Source organism: Macrotis lagotis, chromosome 2 (genome assembly GCF_037893015.1).
Source record: "Macrotis lagotis isolate mMagLag1 chromosome 2, bilby.v1.9.chrom.fasta, whole genome shotgun sequence".
In the NCBI taxonomy this organism is placed as follows: domain Eukaryota; kingdom Metazoa; phylum Chordata; class Mammalia; order Peramelemorphia; family Peramelidae; genus Macrotis; species Macrotis lagotis.
The window spans coordinates 337,140,599-337,158,784 of record NC_133659.1 but is presented as its reverse complement, the minus strand read 5'-3'; the positions used below and the strand labels follow the sequence as shown (position 1 = coordinate 337,158,784).

The 18,186-nt window shown below is 54.1% G+C and overlaps 1 protein-coding gene across 8 annotated transcripts in view; it reads right to left on the bottom strand.

Annotated features, from left to right (window-relative positions):
- Positions 1–18,186, bottom strand: part of PLXNB2 (plexin B2) — a 92,861-nt gene that overhangs the window by 20,525 nt on the left and 54,150 nt on the right. For 7 of the 8 annotated variants that reach the window (XM_074227192.1, XM_074227188.1, XM_074227189.1 and 4 more), the window contains 12 exons: positions 10,774–11,887; positions 10,201–10,380; positions 9,819–9,947; positions 7,355–7,455; positions 6,825–6,951; positions 6,340–6,493; positions 3,901–4,015; positions 3,605–3,713; positions 2,820–2,921; positions 1,213–1,305; positions 565–646; positions 275–435 (listed from right to left, as the gene is read on the bottom strand). In XM_074227192.1, the coding sequence (XP_074083293.1) occupies positions 275–435; positions 565–646; positions 1,213–1,305; positions 2,820–2,921; positions 3,605–3,713; positions 3,901–4,015; positions 6,340–6,493; positions 6,825–6,951; positions 7,355–7,455; positions 9,819–9,947; positions 10,201–10,380; positions 10,774–11,887 (2,467 nt within the window). Of the gene's footprint in view, positions 1–274; positions 436–564; positions 647–1,212; positions 1,306–2,819; positions 2,922–3,604; positions 3,714–3,900; positions 4,016–6,339; positions 6,494–6,824; positions 6,952–7,354; positions 7,456–9,818; positions 9,948–10,200; positions 10,381–10,773; positions 11,888–16,829; positions 16,894–18,186 lie in introns of those variants that run through there. The other variant, XM_074227195.1, reaches the window with a different exon arrangement.

Genomic DNA, 18,186 nt, shown 5'->3' with positions numbered 1-18,186 from the left:
CCCCACACGAACCCACAATCCTCTGATTATTCTACAACACCCAGACCTTGGAGGCCAGGGAGGGTGAAGTGCCAGTGAAGGGTGGGACATAGGCTCCAACTCCAGGAGCCAACCAGGGCACACTGGAGGTGCTTTCCTTCTTCCTCACCTCTCTTCCCCAACCCCTCAGCCACTGATGTGCAGTGAGAGAACAAATTCAAGGCCAAAGTCCATCCTTCCCCCTCCTCTCAAGACTGTTCCTGAGGGATGGGGAGGAGCCACCCAGATGCCTCACCTTGGTGATGACAGGGGCTGGGCACTCCGTGGTGATGTTGTTGCAGAGGGCCTCATACACACACTGATTCTGGCCCCCACACCACACACAGTTGTAGGTGGGGTCGGCTGCCAGGCAGAGGCTGCAGTCACTTCGGCCAAAGGAGCAGTTATACAGAGTCACTGTGGAAAGAACAAAGGCCCCTGCTCTAAGCACCTTTACCCTTCCCTGCTCATCCTGGGTCTCCAGCCCCACCTCTTCCCAGGCTCCACTCATCAGGGCCTTCAGCTCCTGGTCCATGAAGGCCTCACCTTCCAGTTTGCTGTCGATGTTCTTCCCATAAGACTTGATGTACAAATTCAGAGGTAGCGTCTCATTCCCATCATAGGATAACTGAGAAATGAGAGACAGCCAACCAGGCAAGAGGCCCAGTGGTTAGGTGCTGTATTCCTGGGCTCCCGTCCCAGGGGTGGCCCATGGCAGTACCTAGCCCCAAGGGCCCAGCCAGGCACATGGGCGGGCACATTGTTGCCCAGTGGGCTGGTCCAAGCCCACAAACTAAGACCCATGGAAGGAACTGTTGGTAGACCATACAGGAGACATTCACCCTTCACCATTATGGGGAAAAGAGAAATGAGATACATTGTATCCCTAAACTGGCCACAAAGATGGACAAGAAGCTACATTGTATCATAATTTGGTCCCTGCTTGCTACATTGTGTCCATAGAGGCAGGGCTGAATCCCCACCCCCCCCCTTAACTTCTTGCTGTCCTCAGCCCTGGCTCCCTGGGCCTTTTTCCAGTTTCACCTAAGGAATAGACACCCGCCCTCCAGACTGGCTCCTTCTCCCTGGCATTTCCTCACCTACCAAGTATGGTCCCACTGAGTCCCATGTTTGCTATCCATCCCTCAGGCCTGGGTTCCCCATCTAGCCCTGGATGGTCTGACTTGGCCATACCTTGGGGGTCGTGAAGGCAAAGGTGCCCGACTCCCCCACGCTCACTGGCTCTTCAAATTTCAACTTCTCGCTGCCCACATGCAGGGATGCCATCTGAGGGAGTAAGGGACATACATATACATGAAGACACAGGTGCTGAGACTCAGGCCCTGGGGAGGGAGAAGGGGGCAAGGAGCTCTCCGGGGTCTCCACCCCCTGCCCTTCTGCAGTCCCCTGGACTGGGGACCAAACCAAGGCCCAGGGTTGGGGTAGACTGAGGCCCATGCAGGTTGCCTGGCCTATTTTGCTGCCTCTCAATGTTTCCAGAGGGGAACCTTAGACCTGAAGGGGTCCATGGATGACGTTAGCCTTTTCGTCTTCTCTTCCTCACTTAGAGTCTGCTAACTGATCTTCACACCCACCATCTCATCTCCAGCTCCCATGCCTTTGTACACATGCCATCCCCTCTTCATCTCTGCCCCTTAGAACCCTAACTCCCTCAGGCTCCTCTAAGGGGTCTTCTTTTTTCCTTCTGGGATGTTCACCCTCTCTAACACAATTTCTCCTCTTCTTTTTCCCAACTGCTTTGTGGATTTTATATTTATGAATGTACATATGGTATTCCCCATCACTGAGGACAGTATAAACTTGAAGATAATGGTATTCTTGTTTTGTTTTTAGAAGGCAATGGGGTTAAGTGACTTGCCCAAGGCCAGCTGCTAGGTAATTATTAAGTGTCTGAGGCCGGATGTGAACTCAAGTCCTCCTGACTTGAGGACTGGTGCTCTATCCACCCAGCTACCCTGGTTATTCTGCCTTTGTCTTTGACTCTTCAGTGTCGGGTATATAGTAGGTGATTAATAAATACCTGTTGACCTGCACTAAATATAATGTATCACTTGACTTGGATAAGGCATTAGTGAGAAAAGCAGGACAGTCTTCCTGGAGAAGAGACCATTTTGGGAGCAAAGGCAATGGAGGCTGGAGAATACAGCATATATGGCAGGAAGAGATTAATGTGGTTCTGGCTGCAAGAGGGAAGGGTGTGGAGAGGAATAATGAGACCTGTTAGGGCTCCAGCCTAAGGAAAGCCTGCTCACTGTCTTGTAGCTGAATGACATGGTCAGATAACTCTGGAAAGTCTTAGGGAGGAGACCACTGCAACTGTGGGGACAGTGGAGGAAGGGGAGAGAGTCTAGAGTAACCTAGGCCTGTGAGGGGCTGAGGGGATGGCTCAGGGTAGCAGTGGAGATGAGTGTGAGAAGAGGACACTCCAGACCCCACCTTGCAGGAAGCTCTGGGTTACTTAGGGGAACCTAGCTTGGAGTAGCAGGACCTATCCATGTGCTGTCTCTCCTGATAGACTGGTAGCTCTTCAAGGCCAGGGGCTAGCACTGGGGTTCTTTGGCAGAAGTCAGCCTGGGGCTAGTCCTTAATAAATCCCCCATGAAATGGGGAGATATTCTAAATCCTGCTCATCCTCTGCAGTACAGGAAGGGTGGTCTAAAGTCTCACTCAGGAAGGAGTCTCTGAAGTCTCACCTCCACTAATTATGTCACAGTTTTGTGTGTGTGTGTGTGTGTGTGTAGGACTTCCAAGAGGGGCCCACCAAGGTTGCCATCACTCACCCTTGATAGATCTAGGTTCTTCCCCTCAAAGTTCACAAGTGTCTCGTAGTTCATGGGGATGACCAGTGGGCTGGGGTTCAGGAACTGGGGACACTTCTCCTCCTGTAGAGAGAGTCAGCAACCCCAGTAAGCAGGGCTTAGCTGCTGCAGGTCCCCCAGGTCTCTAGGGCACCCTCCTGCTGCCTTGATCCCAGGGGAAGGGAGACATCCATTTTGAGTGAATTTGGGAATCACAACCATAGGCTTTGGCTTGGGAGGGACCTTCCAAATCATCTAGGCTAACTCTTCAGTTTCTAGAGGGAAGAAATAAACCTGGGGTGGTGGTGGGGGGGTGAGGTCACAGATGCTCCAGGACTCTGTTCAGATTATTTTATGGCTTTTTGCTTTTGAAAGAGATAGCCAGACCCATCTCAAAGCTACTGAGATGGGGAGGGATTTCAAAGCCACAAAGAGAGGCCATTGGGTAGATCAGCAGAGAGCTGAGGCTTGGTTTCCTTGGTTTCCCCACTTTGCCCACCCCACTCCCCCCCCCCCAGACAAGGCCTGGCCCCTGTTTCCCATAAGGACAGGATCTCTCCCTGTCTTCCCTTGGCCATGGAATACCCTATGCTTGAACAATTCCTTCTGTGTAGAGGGCTCCTACACTCCTCATGTCTGTTACCAGGCCACAAGGCTGGGATGTGAGCTCTGTCACATGGATGGGAAAGGGGTGGCTCAGAGGGTCTGGGACAGTTTGAGACTCAGTTGCCCACCCCCCCCCCCATACAGTCTGGCCCTGCTCTTACCATGTGGGACTTGATGATGCCCTCCTCAGGGTTGGCAGTCGATTCTCGGCACTCATGGTACTTCAGGTCCCACTGGCAGTTCCAGCGATTACTGGCACAAGAGATGCACCTAGGGGTGGGGAGCAGACAAATGAAGGAGCCACCCATGGGAACTGTAGCCATGGATGCCCTGGAAGCCCAGCTTGACCCCTGGGAAGCCTTCATGACCACAGCCCCCAAATCAGTTGTGCCCCCCAAGTGCCAGGGGATGGGGATGAGTCATTTCCCCCCCACTGACCCTGGGCTGTGACACTTACGGCACATTCTCTGCCAGACTCATGGCCTCTTTGCAGTCATAGAATGGATACATGTGAGAGGTCAAGAACACAGGATTCCGCAAGAAGGTGAGCTCAATCCGGACTTGCACGTGGTCTGCAGAGAAAGGAACAGAGGCTGCTGGTATGTAGGTGGCCCCTCCACCCACCAGGCACATCGCCACCCATCTTTGGTCCTTGGTGTCCTCATCTGTAAAATGAGTGGGGATATTCGAGGTTGGCTCTAAGATCCCTTTCTGCTCAACCAACCAAGCCTCTGGGAGTGGCTAGGCCCTAGGGAGAGAGAGACTAAGAGAGCCCAAGCCCACAGCAAGGCCTGTCCTCAGGGAGCTTCTTTCAAAGTGGAGGGAAGTGACACATTCACAGATAATCTACTACAAAAGAAATGTGATGGGGTGGGGGCTAGGCTTGGCACTACCAGCTGGGTACACCAGAAAGGGTTTCCCAAAAGATCTGAACTTTGAAGAGAACAAGGGATTCTAAGAGGGTGGAAGGCATGCCAAGTGGGGGGGGGGGGAATGAGGGGCCAGAACAAAAGTATGGGAGGGGTGGCAGGGTAGGATAAAGGCCTAGCGGTGTGGAGAGGCCAGATAAAGGTGTGGTAAGGGTGTGGGGGTGGGAGGTAGAACGGCAGGTGTGACCTGCCTACTCCTGGTCCCCCAGGAGATGGGGGGCAGGGGTGGGGAGAGTTAATAGCAACCCTGGAAATAATGACTCTCCTCTCTTTGGAGGTTTCTTCAGCCTCCTGCCCAGTGGCCCACAAACTCACTGTGAGTCAGCCAGGTTACTGCAGGGAGGGGATGAGTGACCCAAACTCCACCCCCTTGCTAGGAAGGTTGAAGGTCTAGAAAGGGCTTTCCTTCTGATGATGGTGGAGGGGAGCAGACAGTGCTGGATCTTCTGACCAGTTTGATAGATGGGGAAACTGAGGTTCAAGGTCACAGTTTGGAAAAAGGACCAAGCCATGATTTGGATCCTGCTCTCTCCTGATTGCAGGTCAAGAGAGCTTTCCAGAAGTGCCAGTCCTTCCCTGACATAGTGCTCTGAGAGACTTGGACTTTACTTAAGTGAACTTGCTGTGTGACCTTGGCCAAGTGCTTTCCATTCTCTCCACCTCAACCCGCTTTTCTGTAAACTGGATGAACAGATCTCCAAGTTCTTTTCCATTTTAAATCCTACATTTCTAAGACTTTCCTCAGTCTGTTTCCTCATCTGTGAAATGGGAGCAATCTTTGTGCTCTTGGGTTCAAGGAGCTATTGTAATCTTTAGAAGGGGGTTTGTGGTCTCATTCCTAAGCCCCACAAAGTAAGGGATGGGGGCAGGGATTATGGGTCATCCCTCTGGGTTCTAGGCCCCAGTCATGGAGGCAGTTTGGGAAGACCTGGGCCATGCCCAGGGTCAAGAGTTGGAGAAGATGCTTTAGGCTCCAACTAACCTGTCTTTTCTTATATGAATGTGTGTGTATGTTTGTGTGTCTTGCACATGTGTGTTTGTCCAGCAGAATGGAGGTTCCTTGCAGGCAGGGACTGCCCGCAGTATTTGTTTTGTCTTTGAATGCCCCAGCAGAGCCGGTTACAGTTTGTGGAGTTTGTGGAGTGATTGCTTTGCATCATTTCTACAGTGTGAGTGTTCTTATACCCATTTTACAGATGAGGCTCTGTTCCAAGGTATGACCTGACAGCCAAATGCCTGAACCAGACTCCCAAATGCAAGGCTCCCCCCACTCAAGGAGGGGCTCCTGATGGCCCTGATTCCTTCAGGATGGCCACTTCCCACAAGGGGGGTGCCTGCCCCTCCACCCCTCTAGCGCTCTCCTAGTTTTCTGGCTGCCTCCATCTGTTGTCACAAAGGCCTTTATCAGATCCTGTCTCAGGTGAGCAGCTCAAAGCCCAGCGGCCTCACGTTTCAGTCCCCAGAGCCCTCGCTGACGTTCCCTTGGAGCCTCTGGGGCAGCGGCTCCTTACTGCTGTGGGATGAGGTCCTGCCAGCTGCCCAGGCCTGGCCCACCCCTCAGGTCTCTGTCCTAGAGTGACTCCCCTGGTCTCTCGCAATCCCGCCTCTCCCACCCCATCCTCCCCACCAAGAATTCAGGGCACAGGTGTGGCCCAGAGGTCTTGCTGACTCAGGAATGCCCTATTTTCAGTTTCCCTGGGGATGGTCGGCCCACCAGGTGACCCTGGGACACATCCCATTGGGAGAGGGGGGCTCCAGGCCCCCGGGCAAGTGTCTCTCCTTGCCCTTCCATTTCCCTGCTCCTCTTGGGTTCTCCCTCTCTCCTCCTCACCCTCTCTCCCCATCCTTTCTTCTTTCTCCCTGTGGCTCTTTCGGTCACCACAATCACCCTGCCCTTTCTGGCTTTCTTGGCTTAATGAGGCCGTCCTGGGAAACCTCACTCTTTGGGGAGGAGGGGGGCCCCTGACCTTGGCCTGGAGGTGTTGGGGGGATGTTGCTGGGGGAGTTACAGATGATGGTCTCTCCTTGCACACGGGCAGCGTGTGCCGGTGAATCTCCAAAGCGACACTGAAGGTCATCATTGATTGTCAGAGCTGGGAGAGGGTTGACTGTCAGATATACCTGGAGACGGGGTGAAGAGGGAGGGGAGGCCTGTAAGGGCAGTGAGCTCATATACAGAGAACACAGACTCCGATGTGGATCCACACACCCCATCATCTCATCTGGGTCAATCCCAATCTGAACCATTCCCCCCGTGTTTGAAAGGCAAATGAGCAGGTGCCAGACCAGGAATGAAGTTCCCCAGGAAGCCTTTGTCTTATACTGCTTGGGTGCCCCATCTTTAAGAAGCCCCCACCCTGACTGCTCCTGCCCCTTCTGCCAACTCTTCCATTGCCTGGCCCTGGCTCACTCCCAGCTGTCTCCAGGGGTCCTGTCCTCTTGGGCCTCATACCTCTTCCTGAGCCCGGCGACTCATGTTCTGGGGCTGGGCACTAGTGACAGTGACACAGGAGTCTCCCCGACTCCAAAGCCAGTGATTCTTCTCCTCTGCTCTCATGCAGTCAACATTCCTGGTACAACTGGTAGAAAAGCTGGGTGTTAGGTCTCCCCTCAGGGCAGGCCAAACTAGGCCTCCTTTCCTTAAACCAGGGGATCCCTGGAAGCAAGACTGTCTCCTCTCAGATCCGTACTCCCCCTTGGACGGACCTGGGCTCCATACTAAGAATAGGAACTCTCCTGAGGGCAAGTCCCGACCAAGGCTTCCCCCTCAGGTGAGGTGAGAACTCCATTTACTTCTATGAACCCCCCCCCAAAGGACAGACTAGCATCTAATTTCAGGTGGGGCCCCCCCCCTCAGTATCCTTCCTTCTCTCCATCACACATCTGGTCCCTGGCCTTCAGTCCAGTGGCTGTGGTCACCTTCCCAGGGGTCCCCTGGGCATCCATCCCACCCCTGTCCCTGCCTCAAACACCATGACTCACCGTCCTTCAAGCACACACCAGCCACAATAGGGGTCCCGAGAATCCTGGCACTGCTCACAAGTGGAATAACTTAGACAATCCTGAACTGGAAGCCGAAAAACCTGGAGAAAGGTCGGGGGGGGGGGGGGATCTTGGTGGCTGGGAGACCCTGAGCCCTCCAGCCTGGGCAGGAGGAAGGAAGCCAAGGAGCTTCTCCAGTTCGCCACCATCACCTTGAAGAATGAAGCATGTCTGTCCTTACGAGCCCTGTCTCTGAACTCCCCATCCCCCCGGCATTCTGACTCCAGACGCCACCCCCCCATAGCACTCTGGCTCTCTAGCCCGCACTCCACAAGTCTGTGACTACAGACCTCCCCACCCCCCTAGCACCCACCCCATCATTCTGACTCCAAGCCCCCAGTGCTTTAGACTCCCTGCCACAGGAGGGTGGCTCTAGATACCTCTTCCCACCAAGGACCCACAGCATCCTGGTTCTAGAACCTCCTCCCATCATTCTGATTTTTTCACTTCCCCCATCCCCAAACCTGACTCTAGACTCCCATGGGACTCTCAGAAGGCCCCTGGTCACAGGTGACTCCCATTTGGGACCTGTGTTCTAATCTGGCCAGATTCTAGACCTACCTACCCACATCTCACTTCCCTCTCTAGACTAAGCCATCAGTAGAAGCAGCTGGGTATGGAAACCATGCTCTCCTGTTAGGACCATCCCCTTCACCCCAGAGCCACTAGCCCCATCAAGAGCCTCGTGGTTCTCCTTTGGGCTTTTCTGGAAGCCTCAAGGATTTCCCTGCCTTGTCTTCAACTTCAGAACAAGGGGACCCCACCCTCCGCAGAAAGGGAAGTTTATTCCTCAGTCTCCCCTCTCCTTTCCAACCTTCCAAGGCTGTCAAAATGAGCTTCCTGACCTGACTTCTCTCCACTAGCTTGCAAATCTCACTGAAGCTGGCATTCAAGGCCCTCTCCCACTCCCTGGGCCCAACCTACATTCCAACATTAGCTTTCCATAGCTATGTACCAGCCCAGGTTTGGATCTCTAATCTCTGCTTATCTCACTTGCCTTATCTACTGGGAGCCCAGGCTCCAGGCTTCCCCACAGTAGGAGCTGGGCCCAGGACCAGGCGGGCACACCAGAGGAGCAGGAGCACCAGCCTCCATGCCTGACCAAAGGCTCTCTGCTAACCCCCTCCCAGAAGAGGCCCCCAGGCAGCTCACCCCCCCCTTCTGGCCCCGCCCCATTCACCAGCTTGGGCCCCCCATGTCCTAGGAGGGAGTTGAAGCTTTCAAAAGTGAAGAACAAGGGCAAACTGGATCCAAAAATCTGGCTTTTGCTCTACCACTTCCTCCCTCCCTGTGAACTGCCACTTATTCATTCCTGGGGGCTAGGGGGGACTCTAAGCTAACTCCCTGTGCCTGAGTTGGGTTACCCCAACCCCAACCAGCCCCCCCCCAGAATTCCCCAGTGTCTTTGCTATACCCGTTCCTGCTCCCAGAAATGGGGAGGCGGCTGCCCTGCACATTGGCATGTGATCTGAATATCATTAGCACCACCCCCCTGCCCTCAATGCTGGGGATCCTGGCTATTTTCCAGGTAAACCCTGATCCCCCAATGAATCTGGCTGCTGACTGCCCCACCCCCACAAAGGCACCATGGGTACCAGGGAGGTGAGGTGACCCAGATTCCTGGCTACTCTGCTATCTCTAAGGAGAGGGAGGAGGAAAGGAAGAGGGAGGAAGAGGAAGGGGGAGAGGGGGAGGAGAGAGAGATACAGAGAGAGAGAGAGAGAGAGAGAGAGAGAGAGAGAGAGAGAGAGAGAGGAGAGAGGTAGGGAGAAAAAGAGAAGAAAGACAAGAAAGAGAATGGGAATGGGGAGAGACAGATGGGAGACCTGGACAGAGAAAGAAAGAACAACAGAAGATAAGAGAAGGAAAGAAAGCAACAAAGGCAGGGAGGCGCGCGTACACACACACACACACACACACACACACAGCCTTAGGCCCTTATCAGGCACCCACTGTGCTGGAGCTGAGAAAGGGAGAGGAGAGAGCCCAGACAAAGCCATAGGAAAGGGTGGAGGTATTCTGGGTAGTTCCCCAGCAATGTGGAGCTCCTAGCTCTACAAAGAAGGAAGGAGGAAGGAGAGCGAGCCCCACTGTACCCACCCTGCCAAACACCTATCCCTCAGGAAGCCTGAACTTTGCTCCCACAGCTCAGCTCAGTCCTGGGTAGCTCATGGGCCTCCCAGCTTGGTCCTCTGCTTCTGCCCGAGGCTAAGTCCCCTCTTCTCCCAGCCTGGAAGGTCCCTGAGAGAAGAGGGCCTGGGGCTTCTCCCCTGTGGCCCTAACACAACACAAGGCCTAGGATGGCCTTTGAAGGCCCATCCTCCTGTTCTCCAGCCCTAACAACATCTGGGCATCAGCAGTGTGGGCTGTGAGCTGGGGCTTGACCATTGGCTGGGCCTGGTACCTTGTCCTGAGTCATAGCGTAGAGATTGGTCCCATTGGCAGTCAGCAGCAGGTCTCTCTCAATGCGTTTGTTGAGCTCCACAAGGATTGAGCCATATTCCATGGCGATCCCATCAGCTGTCAGGAACACCTGAGCAGAGGAAGGCAGGTCCTGGGGCTTGTGGCTGAACCCTTTGGACCCCCTTCCCGGAGCCTGGTCCACTCCCCCCCAGGAGGGACAGAGCCGGGCATCTTCTCCAGGCCATCCTCCATATCCGTGAAGGACTGAGGCCTCTGGCCTGGGAAGATCCTCGCTACTACACTCTATGCCCAGGCTTGGCATCACCTCCACTCCCATCCTCACCCCTCGGGTCCAGCAGTCAGAAGAGGGGCCACAGGCTCACCTTGAGGATGCGACCATCTGACGTCCCCAGTAAGACCACGGTGTGCCCATTTTCAGCTGTCACTGTCACCGCTGTCAGATTCATTCCATCTCTCTGAAGGGTGGCAATGCCCACCAGCCCATCGCGGCTCCCCAGGGGGTACGGCAGGTGCTCAGAGCCACAGCGGAAAGACAGACTGGACTGCAGAGCAGGAAGGGCAGGGAGGAGTGAGATGCCCGTCTGTCCTTCTTTCCTGCCCTCTACAGCTGCTTGGTCACCTCCCACTACCCATACCATATCCCGGGCTAGCAGCTTAGCTGCATCTTCTCTTGTGTCCCTCTCCCCTGCATTCCTGTGCCACCTTGGGAGATGGCAGATCATCCCTGTTACTCTGAGAGCTCCTCACCAAGGGCATAGTTTTGCATTCAGCAGGTGCTTACTAAGTAGGTGAATAACCAAACACAACTGTGTCCCGTAGCCAGACACAGCCTATGTGGGAATGCAGATGGCAACCAACCCTTTCCAGGGAGGCTGATGGTGTCCCTTGGGGCTCCTGCTCCCCCGCTCCCCACTCCTCCCCTTTAGTAGACTTACCGGTCCATGGCTTATACACTGGACATCCCCATGGAAGGGCTTGTAGAAGGTCTGGGAGCCACTGCCCTGGGTACCCGAGTAACACTTGTTCCTGTTCTCCTCCATCTTCTGGTGGATTTCTCCCAAGTTGAAGAGGCACAGCGCAGAGTGGAGGATGCCCCCGCTGCCCTTACTATCTTTGCTAAAGGTGGCAAAGAGCGTCTGACCTGCCCCGGGCACAGTCCCTGGGGCCACGAAAGCCGCATGGCAGATGCTATACACATCCCCTGAGCTGCTGTGGCACTCCAGGTCCATCTCAAAGTAGGAGTAGTAGAAGGGGTCATACTTGCACATGCGTGCCACGAGGGTTCGATTCTTGGCCGGCTGCTTGTCCTGTTGGTTAAAGATGAAGAAGACGTAGTCACCGTCCTCAAACACAGCCACAAACTGCTGGGTGTTGGCCAAGATGTAGCCCGCCTTGAAGGCCGTGTGGTCCGTGTAGGCCTCGAAGGCCTCCTTGCCATCCTTGCGGTCTAGCAGGCGCGTGCTGATGATGATCCCATTGTCATGGGGCCCATTGCCCTTGCCCACAAAAAGCACACGTTCAGCGGGTCCGCTCTCCTCATCGCCCCTGCCCACACTGGTCACCAGTCCCACCGTGGACACCCGTTCGTCATTGCTGGCCACGAAGGACTTCTCGCCACTGCTGTCTTCATAGTAGATGCGATTTGAGATGTTGCCAAGCTCTCTTAGGGCACAGATGCCCTTGAAGAGGCTGCCACACTCTACCAGCCGCCCGCCTGGCCGGTCCAGCAAGAGCAACTTGTTGACATTGTCCATGAGTTTGGCATCTTGACACTGGCTCTTCTCAATGGGGGGCGTGCATTTTTTGTTGTCCTCCTCGGGACCCGTGGTCACTCTGTAGACCTTTTGGAGATCAGCGGTGAGTTGGAAGAGGGCATTCACGGCCCCCAGATACACTGTCCCTGATGCATCATCAATCACCAGGTGGTTCAACTCTGTGTCGCTCTGGAAAAATTCCAGCTTCCGAGGCCTGGAGCTGTGAGCCACGTGCCACAGGGAGCTGGTCAGGACCAACGTCCACATGCAGGATGCCATCCTGCTCCTCAGGACCCTGTGGAGACAAAGAACAAGGGTTGGCCACTGCTCACCTCAAGGCCTTGAGGGCCACATCCCTCCCTCTCCTGGTTGTGCCCTCTTCAGACTGGCAGCACCCTGAGATCAGAGCCAGGAATCCCCCTAAGTCCCAGAAGTCACCATGTCTCAGAATTTAGGGTCTTGACAGAGGTGGGCCAGACCCCACAGTCTGTGACTGATGTGAGACATGCTGAGCCGGGAATGTGGGAACAAAGACCTAGCTCAGAGACCCTGGCTGCCCTGCCCACCTGCCCAAAACTCTGACAATCTCTCAGACAAGATCTGGGATCCTTTGGGAATTCCAACCTTCTGGGCTACTCTTCCCTATCCAAAGGCCTCAGGCTGGGTCACTGCTACTCCCAGTTCTCCAAGGATAGTGGTCCAGGCAAGCCAGGGAGGGAGGATCCTTCTATTTTATAGAGGGGGAACCAGAGCCCCAGAAGGGGAAGTAAACTACCCACAGGCCCAGAAAGATGACCTCAGACTTCCTAGTTCCCAGGGCCAGGATCTGCCATGACCAGCTCATGTGTGAGGGGGTGTCACAAGCACTCCTCCCTCTCTCCCTAGGCTTCTCCAACATTCCTGGGGTATCTGGAGTTTGTGTGGAAGACTAGAAACCTGTGCCTTTCCCCTCCTGTTTAGGGGTGAACAGAGCAAGAGAGAGGACTTGGGGGGCACATTAGACTGGACGACCTAGGAGGCCAGAACCGGCACTCGAGATTGTCAACACTTGGAGGGGCCAAGGGGCAACCTAGCCCAGAGTTAAAAGTAGTGGTCATATTGCCACCGAACCTGCACGGACATGCCAACACACCACACCTTTAAACACCGTATTTCATTTGACCCTTAAAACAATCCTGAGAGGCAGGTGTCAGTACTATTCCCATTTTACAGATGAAAAAACAGGCTGGCTGAGAGGAAATGATTTGCCCAGAATCACAGACCCAGTAAGTGTCTGATGCCATATTTGAACTCAGGTCTTCCTGACTTCGGGGTGGTTAGGTGGCTCATGACAGGAAGGCTGATCTTTCTGAGTTCAAATCTGGCCCCAGACTCTTCCTAGCTTTGTGATTCTTGAGAAGACACCCTATTTGCCTCAGTTTCCTCCTCTGTAAAATGAGTTGGAGAAGGAAATGGCAAGCCACTTTAGAATCTCTGCCAAGAAAACCCCAAATGGGGTCACAGAGAATTGGCTTGACTGGAAAACCCAATGACAACAAACTTCTGCCTCTAGATCCAGGATTCTCTCCAGTGTGGCGCTGCTCGGCTCCCTTGCTCTATGTGAACTCAGACACACACGCTACAGTGGTCGCTCTTGTTTCACTCCTGCTTTAGATATCTGCCGAGGAAGGCTAATCTCAGTTCTCAGAGGAGGAAACTGAGGCTTGAACAGAGATGGTCGGTGACAGGGCTTCACACACTTCCTAGTTGTGTGACCCTGGTCAGGTCCCTTCACCTTGCTTGCCTCAGTTTCCTCATCTGTAAAATGGCCTATAGAAGGAAATGGCTAAAAGCTCTCCAGTTTCTCTGCCAAGAAAACCCCTCCTGGGGCACAAAGAGTTGGATACAATGGAAACCAAATGCACATCAGATCAGAGGTCTCTGGTTGTGATCAGACATGAGTTACCCCAAGAGAGCTTGGGCATGTTCAGGGATATGCCCATTCCCTGCAGACAGAACCCCCAACATAAGTATGTAGGAAGCCCCCAAGGCCCTGACAGAAGCTCATTGGCATCTACAGATCTCCCCCCCAGCCATCCACAGAAGTCTCAGAGGTATCATTGCCCTCTAGAGAGTTCCTTTGTGGGGAGGGTACTTTAGGCTCAGGCTGTTAATAGTCCCTCCCAGAGTAGCCGCCTTGCAGGCCCTCACATGCCTGCCACAGCCGCCACCACCGAGGACACACTATTTATAACCCTGGGAGGCACCTCAGCTGTCTAGGAGCGTCCCCCAGCTTTGTCCCCTTTTCTCTAGACCCTAGACCCCAGAGCCAATCCCGTAGCAGTGCTCTGACTCAGACTGGGCAGAGTCTCGGGGAGACAGGGCTGCATGTTACATGGGACAGCGGGTATCTGTGCCTACATCTCCGTATAAGCACAAACTCAGAGGCTGGAAGTGAGACAAGTAGAGTCAGTCTCCTGTACTTAGGGAGGGTGAGCTTGGGGCTCATTGACTTACAAATCTTCTCTTTTGGAAACATTTTCTTCTCCCTCCTTCGCCTGCCTGGCTTCAAGGCCTCCCAGGGCTCATTGAAAATTCTGTATCTGTTCAGCCCCCTGGGGTGGGGGGAGGGGCTGCTCTGGCAAGGCTGCCCCCTCCATCCCCTCTTTGTTCCCAAGGCCCTTTCAGTGCCCCCCAGTGGGGGGGAGAAGACCTGGGTGGGGAGAGGTGTGAAACAGAGTGAGAGACACAGCCCCCCTGCCCTCCCCCAGCTGGTACATGTGTGACTGTGATAGATGGGGAGAGAGACAGAGACAAAGACAGGCTGCACAGCATGTTGTACCAGGACTGTCTAGGCAGGAGATGGGAGTGTGAGTGACCCCAGGAAGAACAGTGACCGTGGCTGTGGCCGTGGACCTCTGGGCCCACACTGCTCTGACACTTGGGGTGGGATGAGGGGCCTGAACTGTGAGGGAAGGAAAAATCCAAGCCCCATGATCACAATTTAGGAAAGAAGCTGAGGATTTCATCAGCTGCATAATCCATCTCCAGCCCAGGCAGAGAGAGAGAGAGAGAGAGAGAGAGAGAGAGAGAGAGAGAGAGAGAGAAAGCAAGAGACCCTAGCTCACTTGGAACCTTCTCTGAAGGCTTGCTTCCCTTCTCTCCATCTCAGACTAAGGGCGACCAGATCAGATCCCTCCTCCGAAACTGAAAGTCCCTTTCCCCACCTTTGCATGGGCCCTTATAGAAAGAGGGAAGACAAGCCCCTCAGCCCCAGAGCAGACTAGAAGCCCAAAAAGTGGGGAGGAGGCCAGGATCCCCAAAGGAGATGGGGGAAACTCTATTTTCAGTCACCAATGGCTGGAGGATGGGCACAAGGGGGAGAAGGCATCTGCTCCGTTGTCCCAGCTCTGGTCATCCCCTGACCTCCTTCCCCTTGGCTGATCTGTGTCTCCAATCTCCCATGGTGTCTCTGAAGCCCCTTGTAGACAGAAAGCTCCCTGAGACAGGGCTGAGGTCTGATCGAAGCCTCGCATCCTTCCCAGAGCCCAGCTGGGGGCTCTGTTCACTGAATGACTCCAAGCCAGGGTGCAGATGATGCCTCAGACATTCCTTAGCAACGTGATCTTGGGCAGGTCACTTACCTGCCTCATCTAGAAAATGAGGCTGAGATGCTATGAAGAAGCCAAGAGAGCAACTCCCCGGAGAGCAGTGAATAGAACTAGACGGGGGCTCCAAAACCCAGAAAAAGGAGAGGAAGGGATGACCTAGGATTCTGGAACTGAACTGGGAGAGATCTCAGAGACCATCTATTCCAGTTCTCTCAATTTACAAATGGGGAAACTGAGGCACAGAGCGAAGAAGGTCCCACAGGTAAGTAGCAGAAGCAAGATTGAATTTCAGGGCCCTAGACTCCACCTGCCAATGTTTTCATTGTAACATTTTATTTTATTTTATTTTTAGGTTTTTGCAAGGCAAATGGGGTTAGGTGGCTTGCCCAAGGCCACACGGCTAGGTAATTATCAAGTGTCTGAGACTGGATTTGAACCCAGGTACTGCTGACTCCAGGGCCGGTGCTTTATCCACTATGCCACCTAGCTGCCCCCTACTGTAACATTTTAAAGAAAGAAAATGGCATCTACTGACCAACTGAAAAAGATATGTCCAAGTTCATTTGTAAATGGTCTATTTAGAAACCAGAAGGGCATTGTCCCAGCACTCAATCTTCCCCTTCATCCTGTGGAAGGAGCCATGATCCTTCCAGGACCCTCCCAGCCTCGGGCTCACCCTTGAGGCCTTCCTTCCTCCCCACCTGCCCTTACAGAATCAGCTGCCATGTCCTAATGATGCCATTGCTCCATCTTTCCCATGATGCACCTGCCCAGCTCAGACCCTCACCCCTGGGCCTGCTGCCCTTTCCACAGAACAATTTCACTTTCCCTCAGTGCACAGGTCTGACTTTAGCACTCCCCTCCTCAAAATCCTTCCCCAGCCTACACAATCAGGCCCTCTTGGTTTGTCATTCATGGCCCTTCACAGTCCCTCAGAGAGGTCTCCTACACAATTTCTACCCTCTAGTCAGCTGCTCCCCTTTCCTCTTCCCCATGCCAGGCCTTTCCTTCCTGCCCTTCTCCACCTTAGCCCTCTGTCCACAGGTTCCTATGAGACCAGAGCCAGAGTCCAGGGTGGCAGAAGAGGGGAGTTGGGGACTGTGAAGGCTAAGTGTCAGGGTTGCAGCAAATCTTAGGGTTATCCAAGCCAGTCCTCTCATTTTAAGAAACTGAGTCATACAGCAGGAAAATGGACCTGCTCCAGCTTCTGGCTGAGGGAGGGATTGGGGACAGTTAGAGAAGAAAAGCAGAGACAAGAGACACAAGGAAAAAAACAGTGAGAGAGGCCCAGGGAGCCCTCCCCCAGGTCTGGACAGAAGGAACAGGGCCTGCCTGGAGGGGAGGGAGGGATGTCCATCTTCCCAATCCAGCAGACCCAGGTCCTTTCCACCAGGCTCCTCCTGGGCCCACCCTCCTTCCTCACCTTCCTTCCTGGCCCATTTCAGTCTCCCTGGGCCAGTCTCCAGGGGCTGTCAGGTGCTTGACTCTCCTTTACTGCTTTGACTATTGGTGGAGAGGGAGGTAAAAGGGGGGGGGGTCGCCTCTACCAGGAGCTGAAAGAATGTAGAGGCCCCAGGGAAGAGTGGGTCTTGCCCCAGAAGCCAGGCCCAGCCCCAGTGCCTTCCCAAAGCCAATTTCGCCTCTCACCTACGTCCTGTCCTGCCCACTGCTGCCCGAGACAGAAGCCCACCTTCCTGCTGGCACTCCGAGGACTTCCCAGCCACTGTGTGGGGCTGGCTGAGGGCGGGAGGGGCTGCGAGGGAGGAAAGTTCCTCAGCGCCTGGCCCTCCCTCAGGCCCTCCCTCAGCCTGGCTCCGCTCCGCTCCGGTGCTGATGGGGGAATGATCGGAATGTTCTCGGGATGAGGCCGGCTAGGCCTTGCTGATCTAATCGGTCAGGGCTGAGGCCAGCTGGGCGGGGGGCAGGGAAAGCCAGGGACTTGGACCGCCCTCAGTGGGGCTGGTCACCTGGGGCTCAGGGATCCAGGCAGGCTGTGTGCCACTCTCACCCTCCCTCTATGGCCCTGAGAGCTGAACTCTCTTGTGAAGATGGGCCTGTGTCCCCTGTGAGCCTGGCCAGCCCTTTGTGGGAAAATGGTGGGAGATGGGAGAAATGACTCACTATGTGACCCTGAGTAAGTCACTGCCTCCTCTTTGCCTCACTTTCTTTACCTATAGACTGAGGATAATATATTCTCATAGGGTCACTGTGTGGAAAGCATGAGAGGAACTTGAGTTCCAGGGACACATAACAAGATGCCCAATGGGCTAGTCACATAATGAGACACAGATACACAATGAGACACAGACACAGCCACACAACAGGCCAGTCATACAATGAGACACAGACACGCAATGGGTCAGCCACACTACAGAACATAGATATAACAAGAAAAAAACCCCACATCCCCCTGCCCCTGTATGGGAGCACAGACTCCTCCCCCAAATAACATTAGGAGATGGGGGGACAAGATGATACCAGAGTCTAGATACTTCCAAGCAATTGACTCAACAGATTGTGCACCCCATTCTGGACAGCAGTCATTGAGTCCTCACTGGAGGCACAGGAAGACCAGGGAATGCAGAACAAATGGGAATAACCACCATGTCCACAATGTTAGTAATAACAATACTCAGATCATTCCTGGGGGCAAGCCAATCACACATCTCTGGGCTATTTCTCTCTGCCTCCATCCAATAAGATGAAAATGAAGAGGCATCACTGGAAGAGGGTGGCCTTGGGGTCACCGTTTGGGAGGTGAGCCCCCGAGCTCTTCCGGTTCAGCCGGGGAGAAACATTCATTTGAATGTAGGGAAAGACTCCCTGGGAACAACTTAAGGAGTCTTGAAGCTCCTCTTGCATCATTTCTGTGAGTACCTCACTCCTCTTTAAGGTCCCTTCCAGCTCCAGAGCCCAGATGGGAGTTCATCTTTTGGTCCTGACCACCCCCAACCTTGAATCAAAGTTCAGAGTTCAGGGAAGCCTACCTGCAACTGCCTAGTTT